Source organism: Apteryx rowi, unplaced genomic scaffold (genome assembly GCF_003343035.1).
Source record: "Apteryx rowi isolate R43461 unplaced genomic scaffold, aptRow1 scaffold_776, whole genome shotgun sequence".
In the NCBI taxonomy this organism is placed as follows: domain Eukaryota; kingdom Metazoa; phylum Chordata; class Aves; order Apterygiformes; family Apterygidae; genus Apteryx; species Apteryx rowi.
This window is the reverse complement of record NW_020451067.1, coordinates 274,373-294,721: the sequence shown is the minus strand read 5'-3', so window position 1 is coordinate 294,721 and position 20,349 is coordinate 274,373. Positions and strand designations below refer to the sequence as shown.

The following is a 20,349-nucleotide window of genomic DNA, read 5'->3' as shown; positions in this document are numbered from 1 at the left end:
GACACAGCAGCCCACGCTTTGCCAAGGCTGTAGGTAATGTTGCTCAGCACAATTGTGTGTGGATGAAAGGGGGGATCTTGGTTTGCAACTGTCCATTGTGTAACAGAACCGTTGGGAATGATGTCTTTTACTCTGCTGGTTCAGGGCACTTTTCGTTTCAGTTTATTTACCTTTGTCTTTAATTTTCTTGGTGTCTTTCTTCCCTTTTCTTGGGTATAATGTTTTCACATACAGATGTCTCCTCGCTCTGCCCGGCGACGTTGGTCCATACAAGCAATTAACGACTTCCCGGTACTGTGCGCTGTGCTAATGCTGTCCTTGATATAACCCTGTCTTCTGCCCAAGGGCCCAAGAATAAAGTGCCACCTGCCTGACTTTGAGTAACCTGCACAAGAGGTCATTTCACCATTAGCATCTGTGCCAGAAGACAGACTAGGTCACAGAGGTGGGGGACTTGCACTCCATACAGGGCTTAGGGCTTCAGTAAGCGTGCACGCATGTGTAAGTGGACAGGAGCAGACACTAGTTTGAGGGTTACAAATCCTGAATTAGAACATGCCTATTGTACCTGGCCTTGCAGTCAGGAAAGGATGCCAAGGGGTAATTTGAAGCGTAAGATAGGATCAGCCTCTCGAGAAGCAGAGAGTGCACTGCAGAGGAGTTAAATGATTATTATGCATCATCAACCAACAGATGAGACTGACATTAGAGTGCCTCATTTCTGAAAAAAATGAAGCCCTGCTGGAGAAGGAGGAGCTGCTGAAATATAACATTAAAGAGCAGCAAGCCACTGGCTGGCATGGCATCCCTTAAGAACTGGGGAAGAAACAAACTGAGTCGCTGACAATGATTTGTCATCTCGTTAAAATGAGCTGCCTATTCCCAGTGCAACGCACCATAAACTCTTTTTGCCTGGAGCAATAAATAGAATTTCTCCTTAATTTGTGATCTTCTCCCAGCCTTTGGAATTGCACAGCCCTGCATTCTGTTTGAGTGGTTGCAATTGCAGCCGCCCCAGCAGGCACTCCCTCCTCCTGGCACTTGTCCTTGCACAACTGCTTTCACAGTCATTTTCTATTAGTCAGGTCCACATGTCCCTCAGGTTTGAACTTCATTCATGTGAACGTCTTGACGATATCAACGTTACTCAAGCTGTGTTGTAAATTTGGGCAATTATCTTCTCATGAATCATCTGCCAAGCACAGGCAAAGTCAGAAATCCCCATTTCAACTTAAAGATGATCTCTTTAGGTCCCATTTTCTTAATGTCCATGTGAACAACTGTTTTTTCTTAGCTCCTGGCCTTCCTGCTATCTCTTATAAAGAGACAGCAGGGAATAAAATAGAATCCTGTAACAGCTAATTGAACTTGGTATAATAGGATCAAGCATTCCTAATTATTACAGCTCTAAGACTACACTGGTGAAAGAAACCAGAAGTAATTTACTTGACTCCATCAAAGGTTTTTTGCAAAGAGCTGATAAAGAAATGTGAGCATTGGAGGCAAGAAATGAAGCTCTGTCTTGAATCAGGAATTGACTCCAAGTGAGAAAACCAAGCAAGAAACTTGCCAGCTTTTGATGTGGTAAATTGTGGTGTACAAATGGCCACAGTTTAATTCACTTACCACTGATTTGGAAGGAAGTGTGTGTAGTGATGTGATGAAGTTATCATTCTGTGTAATGTATACTTAAAAATGATGTGCGGATTGGTCAAAACCCGAAAGACTGTATTTGTGGAGAGCCTTTGGAAGAGCCTAACTATGTAAGTGGGCAGTAGCGCTCAGGGTGACGACATGGGTGTGCACGAAGAAAGATGTGGGTTGTTCATGCAGACAGGGATGCCTTCCTTCTGGAAGAAGAGCTCAGCGTTGCTCAATGTGCTCAGGAAAACAAGAGCTTAGCAAGACTAGAAGCAGAAATAATTCCTTCTTCCTAGATAACGACTAGCCTCCAATTGGGAAATGCCTATGCTTCAGGGCACGTAACAGCCACTAATCACTGGAAGCTCTAAAGAAATATTCCTGCTGTGGGACACTTGATTCAAAAGCGCCTCAGATTTCTAGCCCTTTTGTGGAAGTTGCTTGGTACTGTGGGAGATGCTGTAAATAGTAAATGCTGATTATTTTTTAAAGAAACTCCAGACAGTGCTGCATCACCTACACAGGGGGTTAATCTGTAGGCACTTGTTCAGAATGCGAGGAAGATAGCTTTTGCAGGGAAGCAGCAATTTTTAAATGTAGTGCTCCCCACTAGAAACCTTTTTTTAGAAACAGCTTCAACCTGATTTTGAGCTGGTTTAACTCTCTTATTTTGCAAATGCCTTAATGCAGCTTAATCTTTGACATCAAGGCTGTTCCTTTCTGTCCGCAACCCTTCCCTTTGCCCTGCTAACACCAGTTTGTGCCATGAACCCAGAAACTTTGCATACGCATTTGTGAAACAGGCACTTCACATTTCATGATGCTCCTCGCAGCACTGCCTGCCTCAGCAGGATCCAGAGACACGCTCCCAAGTGTTCAGCATCCTTTCCAAGCAGGAGGGCAGCATTTTGTAACCAGTTCTGCTGAGTGTGCAGTGATAATGGTGGTTGCTACGAAGCAGTTGGTGGCTTATTCTTGGGCTGTCTGTTTCTACATGTAACCCATCTACTGCCATCGTTATCACCTCAGATTGCAGCAAATTACAGCCTTGGGTATGGTAGTGCAGGTGCAGGCTGGCTTTTTTAGTCATTATTCAGTGCTGTTCCCTGCTGTCACCTCCAACCCTGTGACTGTCGTAAACGCTCTGGTTTCTTTCTTTCTTTTTTTCTTGTGTTCTGAAGAACTGATGAGTCTTAATTTGCTATCACTATAGCTATTTTCTTTCTCTTCTTCCTCTCCTCTTAAACTCTCAGGAGCAGCTGGGTAGATGCAGTTCTCCCTGGTGTGGATTCTAGATTGCAGAAACAGCTAGAAATGTTGGGGGCAATACAAAAGGCCTGTGTTTTCCACCTTTAGCTGTCAATAGAGTTAGCTTGGTGCATGCATGCTGATTTCTGCTTTAGCTCCAACCATTATGTTCCATGCTCCCCTCCATGACCTGCACTCCAGCCCTTAAGGAAGAGAGGTATTTTTTTGTTCTATCCTAGTGCATGTGATCCCAGGGATGCTTTTCAATAAAGCCATAGTGAAAAATTCTCCTGGGAGAAGAGGTGGAGCAGAAGGGGAGAGAGGAACCTTGTGGTGGATCTTGACTGGACAGGCTCAAACTAGAGCTCTCCTTGTCTCTGGTAACTCCTGTTAAAAGTACCCAAATACTGCCTGGTGGAGAGCTACTCTGGTAACACACCAGTGATTATTTGGTTCAAAGTGGAGCTTTCCCTGCTGTTAAGGGTGACGAGCTTTACCTCATCCATAATGTTCCCATACTTCTGATTGTAGTTTTCTTCCCAACATTTTGTTGCCATATCTAACGGAGGGAAACCTGAATTCTAAAAAACAGTGAGATTTTTAATGGTGACTGTACATTTAGGCTTATGATTTTCTTCTGTCACAGCTCCATGGGCAGGAAGTGGTGGTCATGGAAGTGTAGGGTTGAGGGCATATGGCCATTGTCTAACTCCACCCCTGGAGCTGCACCAAGAAAGAATTAGGGCTGCCCTTTCTGCCAGTAAATAGGCAGTGCTGGGAGAAAGAAATGAGGAAGATTTGGTTGCGAGTCCCAAGTTTCCAGAAGGCTCTGATACGTTTAGTGTCTTCATTTGTCCAGTGATATGTGAACAGTGAGCAGTGGAAACCGTTCATGAGATCTCTTTTCCATTCTCATCCTCATCTGTTGTCGTTCTCCTCAAAACAATAAGTGACTGAATTATTTGTGGAAAGTGATGTGTGTTGTCCATGTTTCTAGTCTTTGAAATGCCTGTCAGGAGGCTTCTTCAGTCCACTCTTGCTGAGGGCAGGAGCAGGCTGCATCTCTTCCTGGTAAGAAGGTAGTGAACGTACCTTGGTTAGAGGGAACTCTCCATCAGCTGTGAGTGCAGAGTAGGCTGAGTTCTGGGGGCAGCTGGCTTACAGATGGTCAGGAGGTGGCAAGTGGCTCTCCAAATTACCTCTCAAGCTACAGAAGGCCTTGGTGTTAGACTGGCAGAATGTGGTTGTGCATTGGCAAGCCTGGCTCCAAATACCTGTGCAGTAACAGCACAAATGAAGGCTTTTGGGCAGTGTTGTGAGTGAAGCCCACTAGCCCTTCCAGGACAGTGCCTGCACTCTTGCTCTGCTGGCATGTTATCATGCTGGGGTTCCCAAGCTTGCTTTGCTTAAGTATTGTTTTTGGCAGCATCAGCAGCTCCTCACTGCACACAGGAGACAGCATTTGGCTTCTCTCACAGGGAATGGGGTACGGGTACCACAGTTGTGTGGGAACTTTGTTGTAATACAGTCCACGTCCTTCAGCATAGAAGAGGTAGCCATTCCTAGGTATTTTCAGAAGAGGTGTAGTCCACCTACCTGGATGAGAGTCAGAGCAGATCTAGACAGTGACTTAATTAGAGAACTGATAGTTTGAAGAGAATTCGACCTCCTGTCAGATCATGTTCTAGCTTACCTTCCACTGCAGAGTCCTGCTCGGGTTGAGTGATATAGCAGGTAAATACTGAAAGCAAATTCTGCCTGGATTGGTTAGGCCTTGAGGGGATATAGCCGAGAACAGAATTAGGCCCTGGTCAACCACCTTTTCCAAAGCATCGAGTGCTGATAGTCCTTCTCCCACCAGTGTTTAGCACCTCTGAATCTTGGGCAGCATGTGTGCTCTGGTCCTCTTTACTCTGGGGAATGGTGGAAAATTCCACCCTCAATTCCTTCAAGTCTAAAACACCTCCTTCACTTACTGTCAAGCCTGTGCTTAGGCCTCTGAGCCTCGGTCACCTGCAGCGTCTAGGGCAATGTAAGGAACCCATGCTCTTTGCTTCTTCTGGCACATGCTAGCGATATAGTCAAGCAGGGCAAAATTTCCTCAGCACATTGGCCTAAGCTTCCACCAGGCAGGCAGTGAAGGAGGAATTAATTTCTTAAAATTGCTAGGTTTTTTGGGTTTTTTTTAAGGTATTTTGTATCTGTGATAAGCCTGCTCAGGTTCCTGCAGGATGGCAAAATCATGGTCAAAGGCAAGTTGGCACCCAGCCATCCTAGAGCCTGGCCAGCACCCACAGCCCAGGTGACCCTTCTTGCAGGCCCAAGTTCTGCCCTTCCTCTAACCCAGCCTGTTCTTCAGGAGCACCGAAGTGTTGCTGGAGTGGGCTTTGCCTGCCTTGCAGAGCTGTCAGTACAGGGATGCTCTGGTGGCCTATTCAAAGGGACTGTTCTGCTTCTGATGTGGTGTAGGAAACCCCACCACAAGTGCATATAGGAGACCCTCCATAATTGACCACCACTAGGAAGCTTTTCTGTGTAGGAGCATCAACACCTTCTCTGCTCTTCTTAGGAGCCCTGCGTAGCAGCCGGTGCTTCCCTCAATAGATCTCCAGTGCCTTCTGCCTGTCATGCTGCTGCACGTCCTCTCTTCCCTCCTCGCTACTGTCCTAGAGAGTGAGGGGCTGGAAGTGGCCAGGATACCACCCAAATACTCTATTTTGTTTCATATGGCCAAGGTAGCTTTATGCAGCTTGGCATAAGATGACCTCTGTGTCTATTATGGGGAGTATTTGGGATCTTGGCTTCTTGTTTTTGTTCCCTTGTGTTGGTTCCTCTGCTTTTTTCTTCCCCCCACCTTATGTCCTGAGACAGCTGTAAATTGCTCTGAGTGTGGTAGCTCAGGGTCCTTGCTGGGAAAACCTGGGCCCTGCTTTATCATCTGCCTGTTATTTGTTTGAAGTTGTCGATAAAGCAGGAGAGGTGGGAGCCCTGTCCTGATGCTAAATAGAGGTGTACTCAGACCTTGAAAGAAGAGACCAAAAGAGAGAATCTGGACCTGTCAGCTTGTCCTGAAGCTGATGGCAAACAGAAGCTGCCTCCTACATGTTTCTGTGCAGAGCTTTGGCTGAAGTCAGTGGTGGTCTGTGTGCAGAGGGTTCCCAGACCAGATCTGTAATGAGAACAATAATTGAACGATCCTCCTGCCAAACCTTCCTGGGTTTGACTGGCGTCCTGATGCTGATTTGTTCTCTTATTGGCTTTCACAGGGGAACTCGCAAAATATTTTTTGAGTGAGTTAAACCTTGAGCTCGCTGCCTTGACCTGCTTTTCACTTCCTACAGATGGAGATGCTTGTTCTCCTGGGCATGTCATGGATGTTTTCCAGGGTAACACAGAGCCTTCTGAAAGGCAGGTTTGGGTGCTGCTTGCATTATTCTTGACCCTAGTGCATTGTTCCCTGGCCTGCTGCCCTGCTCCCTAGTGATACGTTACCATTTGTTCTGCAGAAATCAAGGAGATGGAAAAGCAAGCGAGAAGGGACGGATGCCAACAACCGACCCATCAAAGCTGCCGGGAAAGTTATTATCCAGGATATTTCCTGCTTGCTGCCAGTGCACAAGTTGCTAGGAGAGCTCTACATGTGAGTAAAGGCTGCCACCCTTTTCCAAATGAAAGCAGCCATCATTGGCGTAGCTGTGCTTTGTAATCCTGAAATCATGCTGTACTGATCTTTGAATGTTTCCTTCCCTTCCTCCTCTGCTCCTGCCTTGCTGCTTTTTATGGTATCTCTCTCTGCCTGTGAGAGGGGACTTGTTTCTTAAAAATCTGAAAAGTGTGACAGAGGAAATTACTGATGATGTATTGTGTTCAGAGCTTGAAGAGGTGCTCCGGCATAATTGCTGCAAACCTTACAGGTTCAGTTTTTCATCAGATAAAGAGAGAAATTATCAGTACAATTCTCTCTTAAAGTGTCATGTTAAAGAACTCCACAGCTAAATGTACAGGTTTAAAATTCCCTATAAATGCATATTCTCATACTCTAAAACTGTTCATAACTCATAAGGATTTTTAACTTCAGAAGTTTTTAGGATGCACCATACTCTTGGAGATTTGGTGGTACATGCCAGTGTCTGTACTGCAGGTTCTTCCACTTTAATCAAAAGGATGGAGAAGTCCTGTTTGTGAACAAGGAAGTTCTTTTTCCAAAGTGTCTAATTCAGCTACTGAAATCCAAAAGCAACAGTAAAAATGGTTATACAGCCTCTGTTCCTCAATTCTTTCTTCCTTAGCTTTGGTAATACTGTCTGGTCCTTCATAAAATTTTCCAGTCTGTAGACATTCAGGGAAGAAGCAGGCTTCCCTTTTTAAAGGACAAAAAAATTGAGAAATTCTCTTCCTTCTCTCTTTCCTATGTTATTAAAAAGAAAGTCCTTCAAAAAGACCTGCTGGAACTTTCTTCCCTGGATATCTCCAGGCTGAATACTGGCCTGCCTCACAGTGAACAGCTGTCTCCTTCCAGGTCAAGCAGAGCTGGCAAGCAGGCTGATGAGAACTGTACCTTGTAACTGATGGCGCCAGCTTCTAGGGGCAAGAAAAAATCTTGCCTTGATAGTATCCTGGCACAAGTTTGATGCAACATTTCCTTGGAAGTGACGCATCTTAGGATCAATCCCAGCTAGTTTGGAGCTGAACTTGGTGCAATAAGACGTCTGCTAGAGAAGCTGAATAGTGGGATTTGCCAGAGGGAGGGCGGTGATCCCTAAATTAGGGGGGAGGGAGGGATAGGATCCTGATCATCTTGCAGGCTCACACTGATCAGGCAGTTCTGGGCTATTAGTTGTTGCCAGTACCACATCCCTCCCATCCCTCCCCCCTTCATAGGTGACAGGCCAACCAGAGCTGAGCTATCTCCTTCCTTTTTAGACTGAATGTGAACAACATCCAGGAGACGTGCCAGAAGAATGCTGCCTCAGCCTTGGCAGTTGGACGGAGGGATCTCGTACAGGTATTATGTTGAACTGGAGCACTTTCCAGCGGCTGTGCTAACCTCAAAAGGCTTACGCTGTCACCTCGATGCCAGAACCATTACAAAGCCAGCTGGGTGCAGCAGTTATTCCAGGGAATCTCTGAAATGGCTGATAAACCAAGGCCCGGGGAACAGCTGTAGAGGAGGTGTTGTCTACCTCGTTGACTCTTGGCATCAAGAGATCCCTTGCCAGGGCTGCAAGTAGATTGTTTCATGCCCTTTGCCAAACTGAGGGAAGCACATTTTTCAGGGAATTCCTGCAGGCAAAGCTAGGAATGCAGCCTGCTTTTGAGTCAGCAAATGAAGTAACTGTACACGCAATTGCCTAGCTGCTGTCAGCCTTTTGATCAGTGGTTTTGTCTTATTTATGTAATCGTTCCTGTTGTAATTAGCTCAGCATTCATCTGTGCTGGCAGTGGGCGCTAACTGCAGCGAGCTCCTCCTCAAGAGAGCTTACAGTTTGAGTCTGGGGACCCAGCTGCAGAAATGGACTGGGCAATTACCTTCACCTAGTAATGAGAGGAAAAATGGCTATTGTGGCCTGTCCTTTTCCGGATGACCAGTCCATCGCAATGTGCAGAGCACTTGACAGCACTCAGGAGTGCCTGAAAGAGATGGGAGTGGGCTAATGCTGCTAGAGGAGCCTGTACACCTCTCCTGAGCATTTGGCTCTCCCTAGATCTGGGCAGGGAACAGACATAGATTTACCTGATCTAAGCAGAAATGCACTCAAACTGTTGTCTTTCTGTGAGATTGTTAGCTCCATGGTGGGTTCTGCTAGACCAGCAGAGAGAAGCTAGATCTGTTTGTGCTTCATTTTGCTGTCTGGTTTGCCCATGTTGGACTAAAGCTTGGGTAGTGACTTTAGGATATCTAGCTTCTTCTGTTAGCTGTTTCAGACTTTTCCCTGTCTTGTAGGCAAACTTTCCCATAGATTGAATTAAAAAAAAAAAAAAAAGACGTTTAGGCGTGAGACCTAGTGAGGCTACTTTTAGTGTTTGAACGCCAGTTTGTGCGTTTCCTGATTTGCTCAAAATATTAAAAGATCCAGTAACTAGTCAAGGGAAAACTAATTACTGGAATAACTCCAGCAAGACTTTCCGTGATAGCTCTGCTCCTTGCTTGTTTTCCCTGCCTCATGTAACTCTAGCCTGTTTTGCAGCTTGCCTTGCTCCTAGCCAACCTGGAGCCTGGAGCCGACCTRGACCTATACTTGCTCTATAACAGCATAGGAAGGGGCATCTTCACCGCTTCCTTTCTGTGCTCTGTTGTACTCAGGCCTGTCCTTGTTTCAGTTTCTCTGCTTTTTCTTCAGTTCACAGGGAGCAGCTGRAGGATTACTGTTCCTGGCTGTTCTTCTTTGTACTCGGAGCACTTCCATTTTCTCTACTGTGTATACACAGGTCTTCTGATCTGTGTTATCAACTCTAGTTGTCACCTCTCTAATTCTCTTTTCAGCACCATACTCTTTTCCTTTCCTGTTCTTTTCTCATGCCAAACTAGGAGCTTTGTTCTTCCTGGGATAGCGTGTACTAATTGCTCCATCTTAATAAAGCATAGCAGAAAAAACAGTTTTAGATTTAATGTGGTCACACACAATCAGTGGTATAGAGACTGAAGAGAGGGAACTGTTTTCAGAGGCGAGGGAGATAAACAAAGGAGGAACTTGACGTATGAAATAGTTAAACTGTTGGGGTAGAAATAGCGAACAGAGGTGTTCAGTAACACTCGCAGTGAATCAAAAGATATTTTTATGCAAGTAAGGATTCACCAGTAAATTTTCTGCCACCAGACATCTCTGAACCCAAGAACTGTAACAAATTTAAACCCTTCTGAGGTTTGTGAATATAAAATGCACTAATAGTTCTGTTACACTAAAGACCAGTTTAACCCAATCTCAGAACAAGTGTGACATGGAGAGCATTTCTCTCAGGTTCGTGTTATTCTATATATTGTCCACCACACAGACGCTGAAACTGCTGCCTGTTATAGAAAAGCTCTGTTATTATCTATTTATGAGTAAACTTGTGTACACTGAAACTCTGGGAGATTGGCTCCTTCCTTTTCTAATTGTAGGTTGGATGCTTTTCTTTCCTGCTTACCAGGTTTGGTCACTAGCCATGGTAGCCACTGATCTCTGTCTTGGACCGAAGTCTGACCCAGATTTGGAGATACCCTGGGCACAACATCCATTTGGACGTCAATTACTGGAATCCTTGTAGGTCTCTGAAAGCTGGGGAGGGAATGGGGGAATGTTCTCTGAAGCAGAGCCTTCATAACCGTGTACATTGCGTGGCATCATTTCAGACTTGGAGCCCTGCCACAATTTGTATTTCCTTCCTCAAGCCTGAGATGTGTAAGGGAGGGAAGCTGCAAGTGCAATTTATGGCAAATAGGAGGCAGCAGTTGGCCTCCTATCAAGCAGCTGGTTGTCCCTCAGCTAAGGTTGAGCAGTAGAAGAGGTGTGGCTGGAGCTCTGCTTTGCAGCACGTCCACAAGGCCTGATTCAGAAGTAAAGATTTTGGTTTTCCTCTCATCACCTCCTAAATGAATGCTTTGGTTCAGCTGCTTGGTTCACCATCAGATCAGATTCACTGCTGCCATGTAGCATATTGAGAAATCATTCCACTCATATCTTGAATGAGTGTTAGCCACAAGTGTCCTCCTGCCAGTGAATCTGTTCAGGAGGGGGAATAATTAGTAACTGACATTATCTGTTGATAGATTTCATTCAGAGGCACAGGATTTGTGACGTGCTTTACATACTATTGCTTGTCCTAGCTCTCTCCTGCTGTGAGGCAGAGGTGGGAGAGGAGCACAGTTCTTAGCTGCTCTCAGACAGTCTTCATAGCAATTCAGAAAACCTTTGGTGGGGTTTTCCTTGTCATCTAGATGCACGATGCTTGTGTGTCAAGGGTCTTCTCAAAAGGGCATTGTGCCTGGGAGTGAGTATAATGGCTCCAGATTTACGTCCAATTAAAATTGCTTTTGTGGTCCTTGTTCTTGAAGCTGCACAAACCTGAGATAATCGGGCCAACCAGTACTGCAGAGAAATAAGAGGAAAAGGTTAGATGCCCAGAATCATCTTTCTCCCACCTGTTAGACCATGAGGATCTGGCTTCTCAGAAGTGTGACTGAAAAGGCAACCCAATCCTGCAGAGTGCATATGCCTCCTGTGGGCAATAATGTGCCCAAAACTGATTTATGCAACAGGCTTGAAGTTAGTTACACTGGATTCTCGATGCTTTTTCCACTGAACTCTACTCAGTCTCATACTCTCTCTGTCTTTTTCCTTTCCCAGGCTGGCTCATTACTCACAGCTACATGATGTGCAGACCCTTGCTATGCTATGCAGCGTGTTTGAAGCCCAGTCCAGGCTACAAGGATGCCCAAACTCCTATGGCCCCTTTCCTCAGCGTGCCTCCAACCTGGCTTCCCACAGCCGCTATGTATGAGAGCCATTTCTTTCCTGTTTGTCTTTAAAATCTTTGAACATCTGTCATGTAGATGACATGATTTCCTCTCCTTTCCACCTCAACAGCCCAGTTTTACTTCCTCTGGCTCCTGTTCCAGCATGTCAGATCCTGGACTCGGCACTGGAGGCTGGAGCATAGGTATAGAGACCGGGGTAATAAATAGGGGAATCTGCCTCCCTTCTGGTCTAGGTCTTAGATAGCTCCTGTGGTGGGGAAGAAGGGGAATTAGTACTGGCAGTGATTGCAGGTGCTTTCGGCGGCTGGGCATGTGGGGTACCTGATGCAACTTCTTGGCCAGAAGCAAGCACAGCTTGCAGTAACCATGTTGATGGTCCCACATTCCTGCCCCTTCTGACTGTAGCGTGTTCTGTCAGACTGAGCTTTGGAGGAACTGCTAGAAACTCTCTAGACATGCTGAGCTAGGCCCTTGGACGCCAGATCAATCCAGAGCAAAGAGCTTGTACTGCCACCTTTTCTGGTTGAAAACAAGTAGAGAGAGACCAGTTTGTGCCATTTTGCTTCCAGCCTGGCTATAGCTAGCACTCAGGGTGACCACCTCATTGCTGTCTCGTTGCCATAAGCTCTCCACTGCCCTAGCGCTTGCACAGTTTGAGGCTGTTAACTCTGTGCAGTGATGCCATAGTTTTCAACAGGTAGGATGCTGCTAGAGGGCCTTCCTCTCTCCTATTGCATGGGGTTCAAGGGGAAAAAAAGATCTCTGTGCTTTCTCCTGTTGCTGGAACTCAAACATCAGCAGCTGGAAAGGCGGGGTTGGTGGTGGTGTGGATACCTGTGGGCCTAAGGACATTTTTTGCTGAGCTGTAAATGTATCAAAGTCAAAAGTCACTCTTAAGGGTGCCTGGGTCAGAGAGCGCTAAAGCTGCTTGCTGATTCCTAGTGATATGCATAGCCTAGGGCAGCATCAGCCTGTTAGCAGCAAATCTGCAGCCTTTCAGTGCAGTATCAAGGCATCTATGATATGAGGAAGAGTGCAGAATAAAGGTTAATGGAGCTGATGTGTCCTGTAGCAGTTAACAGCAGTCTTCTCCCTGCCCCCAGGGCAATGCCTTACAGACCGAGGCCCCTTTACAGTGACAGCGGCCTCGGTGATGAAAATCCTCCCTCTCTGGGGAAGAGGAGCCCATACTGGCATAACCTTCCCAAGGAAACTCCATGGAATTGCCTGAACAGTTTTTAACTGAGGTGGAAGGCAGAAGGGATTCCTCCATATTAAATTGATGAACCCCATTCCCATGCTATCACCAGGAGCCCAGGAGAGCATCGGCAAGTAGAGAGGTTGGCTCTTAGTTTTCTGAGATGGAGTAGTGTTTGTAGGAGTGCAGAAAGTGATGCAATGGTGTCTTAGAAAACCAGAGTGTGTGCTCTTACGTTTGACTTTCACATCTCCTTCCCCCCACTTTTGACAAGGTTGTGCTCATGTGTATTGTGCTTTGCGATATGCTCATCATCTTTTGATGCCTGCAGCAAACAAAGACACAGAGCAGGCCTCCACTCCCTGGTGCGAGTCTTCTCCAGATGACTTCCGCTACGGAAATCTAATGTATCCTGATCATCGGGAGCGTGAGAAGGATCAACATGAGAAAAACAAAAGGTAGCTTATAGCATGCCTTGGGGTTATTCAGGGATATGTGACTCCATGCCCAAATCAACTGGAATCACAGAATCACAGAATCGCTGAGGTTGGAAGGGACCTCTGGACATCATCTAGTCCAACCCCCCTGCTCAAGCAGGGTCACCTAGAGCACATTGCACAGGATTGCATCCAAGCRCGTTTTGAATATCTCCAGAGAAGGAGACTCCACAACCTCTCTGGGCAACCTGTTCCAGTGCTCTGTCACCCTCACAGTGAAGAAGTTTTTCCTCATGTTCAGATGGAAGCGTCTGTGTTTCAGTTTGTGCCCGTTGCCTTGCGTCCTGTCGCTCGGCACCACTGAAAAGAGTCTGGTCCCATCCTCTCGACACTCCCTTCAGATACTTGTACACGTTGATAAGATCTCCTCTCAGCCTTCTCTTCTCCAGGCTAAACAGGCCCAGCTCTCTGTCTTTCCTCATGTGAGAGATGCTCCAGTCCCCTAATCATCTTTGTAGCCCTTCGCTGCACTTGCTCCAGTACTGCCACATCCCTCTTGTACTGGGGAGCCCAGAACTGGACGCAGTACTCCAGATGTGGCCTCAGCAGGGCTGAGTAGAGGGGGAGAATCACCTCCCTCGACCTGCTGGCAACACTCTTCCTGATGCACTCCAGGATACCATTGGCCTTCTTGGCCACAAGGGCACATTGCTGCCTCATGCTTAACTTGGTGTCCACCAGCACTCCCAGGTCCTTCTCAGCAGAGCTGCTTTCCAGCAGGTCAACCCCCAACCTGTCCTGGTGCCTGGGGTTATTCCTCCCCAGGTGCAGGACCCTGCACTTGCCTTTGTTGAACTTCATGAGGTTCCTCTCTGCCCACCTCTCCAGCCTGTCCAGGTCTCTCTGAATGGCAGCACAGCCCTCTGGCGTATCAGCCACTCCTCCCAGTTTTGTAGTCTAGGAAGTCTATAGCCAGGTCCTTTTCATTCAGTAAGTAATTTGGAGAAGGTTCATACTACAGATCAGTTCTGTTGGGACTGCATATGATATATATCTGTAAGATGGCTGCAGCGAGACCCCCAGAGGAGAGTCCGCCCATTTGACRTACCCTTGAGCATAGCACAAATGAAAGGCAGACCAGTCAGTGTGTTAACAGTATTTCAGCAACACATGGGAAGTACTATTCCGCTCTTCTAGTGATGTGAGCTGGTTGTTTAGCCATCGTTGGGAAGAGTATTGCAATCAGAGTCTCAGAGAGTAAGTCAAGCAGATGACACTGCAGTTTGTTCCCCCAGGCTCCTGGATCCTGCCAACACTCAGCAGTTTGATGACTTTAAGAAGTGCTATGGAGAAATCCTTTATCGCTGGGGCCTGCGGGAGAAGCGGGCTGAGGTTCTCAAGTTTGTCTCTTCTCCTCCTGATCCCCACAAAGGAATCGGTGAGTGCATGCTTCTGCTCGCTCCAGCTGCCCAGGCAGAGTCGGGACTCTGCCTCAAGGGTCTGGGAGCTAGCAGGCCATGGGCATGATGAAAATTATCTATTAGTCTGCCCAGAGGTCAGCTCTGCCAGCAAACTATCAGCTTCTTTGCAGCTCAGAGTGGAGAGGAGATTTGCAGCTCTTGCATCAGTGGCTTTGTAGACTGTAACATCTCTCTAGCCAAATTGCAAACACATGCTAATCTAGAGCTGTTCGGCTAGTTATGCTGGTGGCTATTCTTTATTCCCTCTAAAGAGGAGCACAGGCGTGCACTACCCTCGTCTGTGATTCTGGGTTGGGGTGTTCTTATAGTGCACGTGTAAAACTGCAAGATCTCTAGCTGTGGGTGAGCTAGACAGGAAGTAGGCAAATAAAATGTTTCTCCCAAATTATTTTCAGCAATGTAGCTGCCCAGAACTGCCACTCAAGGGCAGTTGCTAAAATGTCTTCTTACTAGGCCTCTGGGAAAAGATGCGCTTAGCCTGGGAAGAGGGAAGCGGGTGAAGGATGCCAGAGAAGCAGCAGTTGCTTGTTTAGCTCTTGTTACCCTGTCTCACCTTGTAATGTGGGATTCCTTCTGGAGCGAAAATTGGTGACTTCCACCATTGCCTTTGCTCCTCCGTGGCCAGTGGTCACAACACTGGTAACATCCACACTGAGTGTGCTATGCACTCTCTCTGTGATGAGAAACAAAGGCTGTTCCTGTTCTTAGTTGCACTTCAGAGATGTGTGATGCAGATGAGGACAACTGGAAGCCTTCATCTCCACAGCATGTGTCAGTGTGTCCCAAGCTGGAAATCTGAGACACGTTCCCAGCTGAGAGCTGTTTAGCCATCAGGGGAACTGGTGGGCCAGTCTGTGTCCCAGCACACTGGTTGCCCACATTAATGGTGGCTGGTGATATCTCTTTGCTCCTCTTTGGAGATCAAAATGAGGTCTGTAAAATGTACTGTTCCTCCACCCTGAAGGAGGATCCCTCCTGGGCTGATGTGAGGCAAATCTCTTGGGCAGTGGGTTCAGGGGACTTTTCTGTACCTGCCGAATGTAGGGTCGAATGGAGGATGTTTTTGTCTGTAATTCTGCCAGGCTGATTGTCGTGCTTCCAATTTCTTTCCTCCTGCCAGAGTTCGGTGTGTACTGCAGTCACTGCCGCAGCGAGGTGCGAGGCACCCAGTGTGCCATCTGCAAGGGCTTCACGTTCCAGTGTGCTATCTGTCACGTGGCGGTGCGAGGCTCCTCTAACTTCTGCCTGACGTGCGGACACGGAGGACACACCAGCCATATGATGGAGTGGTTTCGCACCCAGGAAGTGTGCCCCACAGGCTGTGGATGCCACTGCCTGCTCGAGAGCACGTTCTGAACAGTCGTGAGAGCAGAGTGCCCGTGAACTGGATTTGATATTTAATTCCCAAGCCATGTTGAATCAGCTCTGCTCCAGGGTGTCTGGAGGAGATGCTACAGGTTGCTGAAGCAGGATTTCCTGGCAGTGCACTGCAGGGGTGTTTACACGTGCTTCCAATATTCCAACACTTCCCAGGTTGCTTTCAGACTGATTTGACCAAACTCCCTGTGTCCATTGCTGGCAATGGATGCCAGACCAGAAAAATCACACTCTCCTGCAGGATATGTGAATATTGGTTAGTCCTTTTTGGGCTGAGGGGGTGTTAAAAAGTTCCTTTGCAAAACACTCAACTGGCAGAGCCAAACTTGCCCCAGCTACATAGTCTTTCCAGATGCCTCCTGACAGGGGCAGAAAGTGAGCAAAAGAGAGAGTCGTCTTTGCACAATTAAGGTGGAAATAATTCACAGGTAACAGTGAGCTATAAAGGCTAATTACAAACTGTGTTTGAAGAGCAAATAGTCCGTGGGACTTGCTCAAAGTTACTCATTGAAGCAACAGGGTCCTTATTTTGCTGTTTACACTGTTCTAGTTGTCCCATAAAACAAAAGAATCAAACCACATTTTTCAGGATTATTTCCTAAATAGCTTCCTACTCACTGGTCAGTATCTGCAGCTGGTATGAAAAGCCCAGCCCTGTGGCCAAAAGCGCTAGGATTAGTTGTTTTCTTCCAGCAATTTTAGTAGTGTTACTCCTCAAGTGTCTCCATTCTGCTGTTCTGCCTGGGTGATACARTGCACTTTAACTTGCCTGTCCCTGCCTTGTCGGGGACACGTCCTGGTGACTGGGAAAGGCCATCTGCCTTTTGATCTTTGGATCCACACAGCGTTTCCACGGACGGTGATGCTGCCTCTTCTGCTCTGGGCCTGGGTCTCGTTGTGTGTCGGGGACCATCTGAGAGCATTTTGGAAAGCCCTTTGTTTCCTTGCCAAGAAAACCCAAGAGAGAAGCTCTAGTCCATGAAGCTCCTTCTAGATATTTTCTCCAGGCCATCCCGCCCTGTTCGTATGGGGGATATCAAGGAGTAATTTGAGATTCACAACCTCGACTGAACTGTTGGTGCCCTTGAGCGACTAGGCCTGCGGGCCAGGGAGGCAGCAGTTTCAAGGGGAGAAGGGGCTGTGGTGGAATTCACAGAGGCCAGAGGTTTGTACCTCTGCTCTCTGTGGTGCTTCCATCCCAGAACGTACTTGAATGGGCCGTCTGTCCTGGGAGGCTCTGCCGGCTGTGTACTGGGACGCTGCAGTGCCCCTGTCCGTGCAGTTGTGTGCGCACATGGGGCGTGCAGCCTGTGCCTCTCCTAAGCAGGCTTCTGTCTTGACTGATTTTGGGCAAACGTGTGGTCAGGGACTGGCCCGCTGGAGCTACCCCTTCCCTCCGCTGGCACCGGTGGGTCCTTGCCTCCTGCGCAGGGCCACGTGCTGCGCCCTCTCCAAACCCTCGTGCTGACGCGGGCTGTGGGATCCTGCTGTCGAATAAACAGATGGTGTATCTTAAACATTAAAATTATTTTTTTAAGTGCTGTTCTGATGAGAACTGTTGTCGCTGTGCTAGTTCTCCCTTGGGGGGGAGCCCGGAGCAGCCCTTCCTCCCTGCGCCCCGCAGCGGGGTCCCCTTAGGAACGCCGGTGCCGCACGGTGGCAGCAGAGACCCGCGGTAGCTGGGGGGCTCCCCGGCTGCTGCCGGGACCCTCGGCCCGCTCCGCCTGGCTCTTGCACCGGCCCTGCCGCTGGGCTGGACGGGGCCGGGTTCGGCCGGGAGCGACGGGACGGCGTGCGGGCACGGCCCTGGCCCGTGCTGCCCTGCCCGGCCGAGGCCTCCTCCGGGAGCTGCCTGCAGGCTGCGACGCAGCTCTTGCAAAATGAAGCCACGTGGTTTCTGAGCTGTTGGCGAACCTGCCTCTTGCAGCTCCAACAGGCCCGTGCTGGGGCCCTCGCACGGGTGGGATTTCTCTCTGTCCCCAGGCCAGGKGCTCTCTGCTGTGAGCTCCCGAGGGCTCCCTCCGCTGCCTTTGTACGTGGCAGCCCTTCAGCTCGGGAGCGTTTCCATTTCCATGGTTGAGCGTGCACGTAGGTTGGAAGGGAAAGGAGACTTGTCATTTAAGGCGATGGACTGACAGATAATGGTACCTAATGTGCGTTATTACAGTTCATTACGGCATGTCTCTAGTATCTGAATACCTTCGAGGTGGGGGACGGCTGATGCTCCGGAGGAAGGCGGAAAAGCACTTGCCGTGGCTGTTTGTGCAACTTGCCGTGTGTAGGCGGATTTCTTCCCTGTCACTGCAGGCATTTGCCTCGCCCTGCAGCATGTGTCGTGTTTGCTTTGGGAGTGATCTTGCTCAACGCAGAAGTGACTATTGCGAAGAAACGGGAATGTCTTATTCTCACCTGCATGGAGCCGGATTAGACCAGAAATGCATTCCCTTAGCTTGACACCCCCCGTCTGGAATAAGCTATCGGAAAAGGGGCATGCTACTATACCCACACCAGTGTGTGTCTGCTCTGGACCACAACCATTTCGGTCCCTTACTGACCTGCTATTTGCAATAACCTGATAAAGTGCAAAAAGCTTCCCAATCTGGCCGCAATTTCAATACCGCCTGAATTTCAGGCTTTAGAGAATGCAGCGCCAGCGTTCGGCTGACCAGAGAGAACCGACGACGGCCGAGTGGAGCAGTACGGTCGGGAGGGCACTCGCCATGGCAGGAGGGGAGGAACGGGTGGCATCGTGTCCCGGGCAGGGCAGCTCTGAGGCTGCGGGACTCGAATCTCTCAGCGTGGAGAGCACCAGTGTTGCGCCGAACCAGCTCTTGGGTCACCGGAGCAGTCAAAACAGGCAAATCAAATGTTGGCGATAAAAGAGCGGAGAATAAAATGCAAATACCACCATGGGAGTATCTGGTGCACCTGTATCTTGGTGCGGTTCTGGCTCTCCCATCCCCAAAAGACGCCTGCAGACCTGAACGCCGCTCAGGGAAAAGCAAAGGGCTGTGATAAAGCGTCCATCCAAAGGACAGCTCAGTAGCCTGGGGTGTTGCAGCTGGGAGGGATGCGACGGGAGAAACGTGGTAGGGGCCTGCGGAGCGGGGGGATTAGTTCATGGTTTCTGCTGGCACAGGAGCTGGGGGGTGTCGAGCTAAACTAGCTCGCAGTAAGCTGAAAACAAGGAAGCAAGCGAGTTCCTCGCGCGATGCGTAGGAAGGGTGTGAAACCGCTTCCCTTGGGGCATCGCGGGCTCTGCAGGTTTACGAGGGCTCAGGTAGACAAGTCCATAGAGGAAAACAATCCGGAGCTGTCAGCGCTGCTCCCCCGCGTTGGGAGAGCCTTGCCCCTGGGTCCCCGAGCTAGGAGCGTGCTGGGAGGTGTCGCTGCCCTGCCAGCCTCTCCTTATGCTCTTCCCTGCCCCTCCGCTGCCAGCCCTGGCAAAAGAAGATGCTGAGCTTGACAGACCTTTGGGCTGACCCGGAGCAGCTCCTCCAGCRGGATTTGCTGTGAAACTGTAACAGCTCCCTGCTTGACACGTGCGCAGGGGTGTTGCAGCTGCATTAGAGCAGATTTTCTCAAGGATGGTCAAAACCAAAAGCTCCCATGACAGCCCGTTCTGGCCTCAAGGTCACTGTCAGCTTTTAAACCCTTTTTTGCGCGGCGCAGAGAAAATACAGGTTCTCTGGGCAATGAGCACGGCATCTGCTCTGCTCCCAGATTTGGGGAAACGCCTTCGCCGTTCTTGCCGAAGGTCTCCCTCTACAGAGCATGGGAAGTCTGATCCCCTGTTGTCAAAGTCTGGCGGAGGTGCGAGGGATGATGATATTGCACATGGTGCCAGGGAAAACCTCCCTGTAGCTACTGCTACTTGCGGTGTCTGCATCAGCCCCTTCCCCTGCAGCCGCAGCTACGCCGCCGGCGCCAGCGCTGCAGGGCCTGATCCTGCCCCAACCCCAGCGGCACCGTCCTGCTGTCTCCCTGGTGCTGGCGCCAGGGTCAGGTCGGTTGGGAACTGCTCAGGCCAGGCCATGTTGGTGCTCTCGTTGGGGCCAGGCTGATTTTGAGCCGGCTCAGCTCCTGCTCGCCCCGGGGGCCGGCACGGCCAAGGCGGTGGGGGCTGGCGGCTGCTTTTGGCCACGACGCAGAGTTACGCTGGGTCCGAGAGGCTGTAACCGCAGCTGAGGTGAAGCTGCTGCTGCCTGCGCACGTGATGAAGGCTGGGAAAACCCCGGGCTCCCCGGTTCCTGGGCATGCCGCCCCTTTGCACCCCTTGGACCTTGGTGGCAGCCAGGGACGCTGGCTCCTGGCTGTGGCTGCGGAGCCCTTGGCACCCGAATCCGCCCTTCCTCGTGCAGGACGGGTGCAGGTGCCAGCCCGGGAGCAGGGTGCCATGGTGGCAGCGGGGTCTGTGCCTGCGGCAGGGACTTGCTGCTGCTCCCGGAGCAGAGCCGACACCAGCGAAGGAGCCATCGGGGCCCGGCAAGTTTATCCCAGGCCAGGCAC

At 49.3% G+C, this 20,349-nt stretch overlaps 1 protein-coding gene across 3 annotated transcripts in view; it reads left to right on the top strand.

Annotated features, from left to right (window-relative positions):
- WDR59 (WD repeat domain 59) overlaps positions 1–17,386 on the top strand; it is a 48,520-nt gene extending 31,134 nt beyond the window's left edge. Inside the window, exons 18-25 of one of the 3 annotated variants that reach the window (XM_026088590.1) lie at positions 6,396–6,529; positions 7,813–7,894; positions 10,021–10,133; positions 11,217–11,364; positions 11,457–11,529; positions 12,877–13,003; positions 14,278–14,420; positions 15,584–17,386. In XM_026088590.1, the coding sequence (XP_025944375.1) occupies positions 6,396–6,529; positions 7,813–7,894; positions 10,021–10,133; positions 11,217–11,364; positions 11,457–11,529; positions 12,877–13,003; positions 14,278–14,420; positions 15,584–15,819 (1,056 nt within the window). In that variant the 3' untranslated portion in view covers positions 15,820–17,386. Of the gene's footprint in view, positions 1–6,230; positions 6,298–6,395; positions 6,530–7,812; positions 7,895–10,020; positions 10,134–11,216; positions 11,365–11,456; positions 11,530–12,876; positions 13,004–14,277; positions 14,421–15,583 lie in introns of all 3 variants that reach the window. The other 2 variants (XM_026088591.1, XM_026088592.1) reach the window with 2 other exon arrangements.
- The last annotated feature ends 2,963 nt before the right edge of the window (positions 17,387–20,349 follow it).